Here is a 7341-nt window from a genome sequence, read left to right as displayed (position 1 = left end):
TTTTCTTTATTTTTTATTTTTGCCTTGAAATTGCCAGTTTTGAGTTAGAATATCCCTTAAGTATCATTATCATCTCTTCGAAAACTGGAGAGTGTGAACTCTTGTGTAATTAACCTTTCAAACATTAAATAGGTTCACTTTTTGAAAATGCTATTCACAACATTATAATCTTGGTACCTTTGATAACTAATTAAACACTTTACTCTTTCAATAAACAAGATCAATAAGCAAACACTGAGACATAACTATTAGGGCATAATTGAACTAAGACAATTTAAAATAGTTTTTTTTTATTACACACAACACTTACAAAAATGTGATTCATAAAATAAAAACAATACAAAGCTACTGTATGCACAAAAGCACCACTAATCTATATATAAATTTTCTTAGTACCAAATGAGATATACTAACAAAATATAATGGGCACTTTATGCTTCTGAGAGTTTAAAATGAAATGAAGTACCTAATGAAATATGAGTCAATTAAGTCCCTCGAACAAGTTAAATAAAGGGAGACAATTCAAATTATCTCCCATTGTCCAGAAGTTATATCAAAGGGAGATAATTGACTTATTTTTCTCACATAGTTAGTTTTTCATTTCCAACTGTTTTATAACAAAACTAATGATATTCTTTAATATACTGTAGTCTTTATTGAGACAATTTCAGGATGAGCATTTGTAAAATCTCTTAAAGTAAAACTTGTTAGCTCTGATTTTTTATGATAAGCTGTAAGCGGTGTAGGATCCAAGAAAAATAAAAAATTGGGAAAAAATGTTTAAACTGCTTTTATTCTACCATAAACACGGAATGTTTGAACTGAATTATAATGGGACAGTATGAAGCTCTAATTTGGTAATAAAATCAGAATATCACTAAATTTCATACAAAACCACAATATTTTTAAGACTATGTTTTTTCAATGAAATTTTAGCTATTATTTAGATACAAGTTAGCACAATTAATAATTGAATAGCTCTATTAAAAGCAAGTCTTTATACATACTATTGAAAAGCACTATTAAAAGCAATTGTTTAAAAGCACTTTGAAACACAAATATTTAGAAACACCATTATGAACATTTATTTGAAGCACTATAGAAAATTTCAAAAGCAATATTTATATAATCCGACAAAAGCACTATTTATGTAATCTATCAAAAGCACTATTTATTTAACCACTCAAAAGCACTGTTTACTTCTTCAGTCAAAAGCACTATTTATTTAACCACTCAAAAGCACTATTTACTTCTTCAGTCAAAAGCACTATTTATATTATTATTCAAAAGCACAATTTTATCAGTCAAAAGAACTATTTATGTAATTATTCAAAAGCACTATTAGATTTATCAGTCAAAAGCACCATTTTGTGTAATTATTCAAAAGCACTATTATAAACAATTGTGTAGAAGCACAATTTAAAGCAATTATTCAAAAGCACTATAAAGCAATTATTCTAAATTTTAACTTGCATGTTAAATTAAGATTATATAATTAAATCACAAAACATTTTATTATTTTCTTATCAAAAAGCATGACAGTTTTTTTTTAACCATGTGTTACCTTTATCTCGTTCAAGAAAAATATTTATATGATTACTTTACGAAATATTGAATTTATTTACTCATAAAATGACTTAGCATGTACTGTGAATTCATTATTATTTATGATATATAATTTTTGTGGATTTGTGTGTGGATAGATGTAAACCACTAATTCAAGTATTCAACAAATGCGATTTTAATTGGGTGTTATTATTCAAGTATTTTATCAAACCACAAAAGTCGTTTCCCATGAAAATTAATGAATCCAAAATTGATTACTTTTATCATTTTGTTTTAATTCTTTGTAAGGTTCTATTTTAATATTTGATATTATCAACCTTGTATTAATATTATCTTATTGGAATTTCTATTACCTCATTTATATGTGAATGTTAAAAAATAAGTTTTGATTTCTTATTTCGTCTTGATAGTTAATAAATACTAAACACAACACTACAGATTTATATATGTATACATTGGTTAAAATTTCATCAAAATCAGACAAACATTTCTGAGACAGCACTTAAAAATATGTGGTTTTGTATGAAATATATGAAAATTTGTGGGTTTGACCACTGAATTATGGCCACATACTGTATTTAAGGGTAGGTAAGGGCTATCTACAAAAAAATGTGTCACAACCAATATTGGATCATCACATAGCCAACAAACTGTTTATAATATAACATAAAAAAAAATTGTTTATAATATAACATATTGCAAGCTGAAACAGCAACTAATGATTAATACTGCATTTTTTTTAATTAAAAGTTGAATCTTGTAATATATTAACTGACCTATAAAACTCAAATTGTAACACTTTTTTTATGTTAATATTTTCACAATAAAATATTGTTTACATCAATTGACCTATACAGGTAAATATGCATAATCAATGTTTGAGCAGAGTATTTCAGGGGAGATAATTCAGTGATAAAGGGAGTTTGTAACTAACAAAATCAAAAGTTTAAGAAATTTTGCTACTAACAATATCCTATTATTATAAAATCAGGAAATTATCTCCCCTGAAATTTTTAGTAACCTAAGTACAGATTGTCATAATAAAAAGAAAATTACTTTTTATTCAATAACATCAAAGTCTAAAAATAAACATCAGAAATTCAACACATAATCAGGCCAGCAAAGTTACTGCCGAAATTTTTTTACGATGAAATTTCATGGGTGACATTTATTTTCTTTTTGTCATTAAAACTTTTTATAGATGAACAAATTTTCATGTGAACGTTCTGTTTATTTGTTAAGAGGAAAAAAACAACCATGTGAGCTGTAAGTAAAATCATTGTGTGAATTTGAATTCAGTAGGAAGGATTGCTGTGCTGTGCTGAATTTTCACATGGTCTACTGCATAAAAATTACCATAAGGAAAATACAAATAACAACAAATCTCTACTGTAAAATTACATTGTTGCAAAAAATTATGGCACAATTTGGAACATACTCAAGACTAGATAATTTCTGATTATTAATTGGTGAGAAATTTCTTATATAAGTGTATTTATCTACATAAAAGTAAACGCACAGAAGATCAAGATTAAGGCTAATATCGAATATCAACTTATGATCACTGTCCTGATATAAAATGAGTTTAAACGTAAAATTTCATAAAGCTTTCATTAATATTACATATGCTAATATTCAAAGCTTTGTTAATTAACATTTAACATATATACATGAAGAAAAAAAACTTTATCAATAAGTGCATGAGTATATTACAAAAGCATAAATAAACAGTCACATTTAGTTATCAATAAAATCTTTCTGTTATTCTTAAATTAATCAACTCTAGTATGTATTTTGAAACAACCTAGATTACTCTATGTAGCAAATCTATAGTTTTGAAATGCTGTTCTGCTTTTTACTAAGAAATATCCAACTAGAATTGCCTACTTAGTAAATAATCCTACTGATTCTTGAAAAAAAAATCCTTCAAAATTCATAGCTATTACATATCTAGCCTACAGATCAATATTCCAATCTATATTAGGACTCTACTGGACATTACAATACTTTCATGTTTTCAAAATGATTATCTAGAGTGAACAATACAAGCACATATCTCATAATTAACTGGCCTCTTAATATACTAAGTTTTCTATCTGGGAAATTCCTGAAAATATAAATTGCTCACAAAAATAATTTGGTTCACAATAATTATTCTAGACAATGATGTTTATGGCATGCTTGTAGTGTGTCAGAGAAGTAAACCTTTCCTTTTTTTTTTTGTGCCATTTACTAATTTTATTGATAACTATTGTGTGACTTGTTATATACTATGTTTCGAATATGAGGTATAAATGTATATAAAGTAATAAACAATGCTATAAAATAAACTAAAACTGTTAATGCTTGATAATGATAGACATTGGTCAGTGGTCAGCGGTCAGCAACTATAAATTCATTACCCTGCTTTTAAAACCATTACAGGATAACAACGCTATATGAATATTTTATGAATCTTATTTTACAATATTAAAGCTGGAACTACATGTATATTTAAATTTATATCAACAATTTTGAACTTACATAATCATTATTAATGCAAATTTCAATGATTTTTATATTTGAATATTTTTATAAATGATATTGAATTTGTCAAAACATTACTGTGTGTTAGTTTCAATGAATTTCATCCTTTTTAAGAAAAAATTCTCAGAGATACAGCAATTAAAAGATGAAATATGATATATTGATGAATAATATGTGAATATATTCATATTTAAAACCTTCTGTAGCTTATTTCAAACTCACACAAAAAAAATTGCAAGCTTTACCGATTTTTTCATAAATTATGGACCATTTTCCTCAACAAGATTTTTTATTTTCCTGTGATAATAGCTACAGAAGGATTTACAAATGTCAAATAGCAAGTAATATTGCAATGCCAGGATAAAAAGAACTTTAGACAATTATCTTTTAACATTCATGACAACAGAAATATACATCTAATGTATCATATACAATCATACCAATTACAAAACGAAACTTAACGTTATGAGCACATGAGTCTAACTGATAAATACATGAGATGATGTCATAATTTAATGATGTAGTATTTTATTAAAAATGTGCATATAATTACACACATATTAAAACAGGACAACATTGTTCTACATATAAGCCTTAACTTACAACACAGGAACTTGGTCCCTAATATTACAACAAATCCTACATGCTAGTTATTAACTGATAAAAAGTTATTTTGAGAAGCTTTTTTTTTGTGAAAATGTTCAAACTATATCCATTTTGCTTTCCTACTGTTCAAATTTATTCAAATTGTTACTAAAGTGATTTAAGATTCAGCAAACGAAAATCAAATTTGCTTCACCAGAACAATTTAACTTTACCGCTGAATAGATTTAATAAATAGAAAAAATATTTATATAATGAAGAACAATATTTTCTTTAAAGGATGAAATTTTAATGGCTCATTTCAGAGGAAAAATTGTTTAAAGTTTGTCACTCAAAACAATTATATATATCATTTCATAGTAATAAACTAATAAGATTTAAATAAATGGTTTACAAAATAAACACAGGTTTCTCAGAACTTTCAAACTTTTCAATCCAAATTGGCATTAAATACATATGTAGCTTTCTTCCCTACCACAGACCTAAGGGGAGACAATTCAAATTATCTCCCTTTATTTCTTATGAGACTAAAAGGAGGCTGTGTATTAATCCCCTTTGTTACTCCATGAAGAAGACAACTTTCAAATGTTTTCAATGTTTGGAATGTTATTTTATGAATAGTTTTTTAATTTTTGCATAAAATCAAATCTTTCTTAGGTTAAATTTTCTACTGTATTGCTTTAAAAAAAATCAATAACAAATAAAAGTGTATAACAGAAACTTTCAGCGCTTGTAGAAATTTACAAATAAATCTTTTAAAATATCTCAGTGTGTATTTACAGTACTAGATGACTATTCTAAAAGAAACATTTGGTAAACACCTGAATATTGAATTGAATAGTTAAGATCCTGAGGTTAAAAAAATATAACAAATATATACAAAAATAATTTGACCTACTAACGAAATATTCCTACTAACTTTATAACTATTTTTGGTAAATCTAAAAAAAATATACAAGTTTAACTAATTTATAATTGAACATATCATTATATTTTTTTATAATAATATCAGTAATAAAAATACCAGTATTAAAACCTGTGTTATGTTAAAATACGAAGATCAAAACATTTTTTCAGCCTTTTATGTTGCTGAATTCAAGCTATTAATAATAAATAACTACAAATGGAAGTCTTTCTCAACAGCTGTTTCTTCTGAAACATGGAGTGTTTTCCTCTATTTCTATAAGATATGCTGATAAACATTTCTTTACTTCTCATGCTAAAATGCTTTTTAAAAATTTTCATTCAAAAAAAAATATTTGCATTCTTCCTTTAAAATAATAAGAAAAGTGGTATGAAACTGGAAGATAAATAAAATCATCCCTTTTCTTTTTAATTTTTTATAATAAAGTTTAGTTTTAAATGCTATAATTCTAATATCGAAAATGCCATTAGATTTGAAAAATAAATATCTATCATTTAAAAAAAAATGCCCAATCCTGCAACAAGCAATATACTTTGGAATAATCAAAGTTCCAATATTAAAGGCAAGAAAATTGAAAACGATTTTTTCTTTATAGCAAATATATCATTTTGAACAACAAAATTGTATAAAATACACCTACAAGTTTGAAAATAAAAAACAATTCAATTATTGTATTAAAAGTTAAGAATTTAAGAAAAATACAAACACCTTAACAGGTCTTCACTTCATGTAACATGTATATTGTTTTTTGTTTCTTTCTGTCTTTAAATTTCTGTGTTCTTTCCTTAATCACACACTCCATTTTCTATTAGAATGTTTAAATAGAAATTGTAAAAGTAAACATTAAATTCCATTTCTTTCCTTTATTCTTTGCCTCCATCAGTTACATCCTTTGTTTCTTCTTTAGGTGAGGCTGGTTTATCTTGGTCCTCTGGTTTGGCTTCTTCTGCCTCCTCTACCTGAAATTCACAACAGAAAGTACAAAATTCAAAATAAATTTAGCAGCAAAATTTTTCAGATTTGTTTGAGAAAAAACCTTTGAAAACTCAAGAAATTTAAATGTGATTAAGCCACAGCAAAATACTATAAAATTTTATCATATTCATTATATTACAAATGTACCACTTTCTCTCAACCTCTAATTTCAAAAACTTGGTACATTTATAGATTATCGTTGATCATCTCAACGAGATTGATTTTCTCGCTTGAGCTGGTACAGCGAAAGTGAGAAAAGCAATCGAGTTGAGATGACCAATGATAATCTGTTTATCGCTATTTTACCTATGACGACGTTGTCAATTTCATGTCAATTTGGTTAGCAACGCCACGTGGCCTCCTTAGTTTCTAGCGATAATTTTTCCATCTCAAGCGAGAAGCATGATATGAAAATTATCACAAAAAAAGATCAAAGGAAAAATGCACAAAATAGCGATAAATCATATTATCACACTATTCTAACATTTCCCCCTCATATTGAGGCCATTAGAGTTTTAAAATGTACAACCTAAGGTTAATTAATTTTTTCTCAGTTCTTTAGGTTTCAATCTTATTTTTGGCCATTTGTTAAATACCTTAGATGTACTATACTTTGACTTGCATATTGTGAACACAAACAGAAGACTCTTAGATATTCACCTTTGAACATTATTAACATTTTGTCTTTTATTTCTCTGTTCTTGGAAAATCCTGTTGGTTACTAAAGTGTGTTTGTTTTTATTGTG

At 26.3% G+C, this 7341-nt stretch overlaps 1 protein-coding gene across 6 annotated transcripts in view; it reads right to left on the bottom strand.

Annotated features, from left to right (window-relative positions):
• Positions 1 to 273: 273 nt before the first annotated feature.
• The window catches only part of LOC139524045 (neural cell adhesion molecule 2-like), a 79314-nt gene continuing 72246 nt past the window's right edge, over positions 274 to 7341 (bottom strand). For all 6 annotated transcript variants that reach the window (XM_071318576.1, XM_071318575.1, XM_071318578.1 and 3 more), the window contains one exon: positions 274 to 6579. In XM_071318576.1, the coding sequence (XP_071174677.1) occupies positions 6484 to 6579 (96 nt within the window). In that variant the 3' untranslated portion in view covers positions 274 to 6483. The remainder of the gene's footprint in view (positions 6580 to 7341) is intronic.

This window comes from Mytilus edulis, chromosome 5 (genome assembly GCF_963676685.1).
Source record: "Mytilus edulis chromosome 5, xbMytEdul2.2, whole genome shotgun sequence".
Lineage (NCBI taxonomy): Eukaryota > Metazoa > Mollusca > Bivalvia > Mytilida > Mytilidae > Mytilus > Mytilus edulis.
This window is presented reverse-complemented; position numbering and strand designations above follow the sequence as displayed.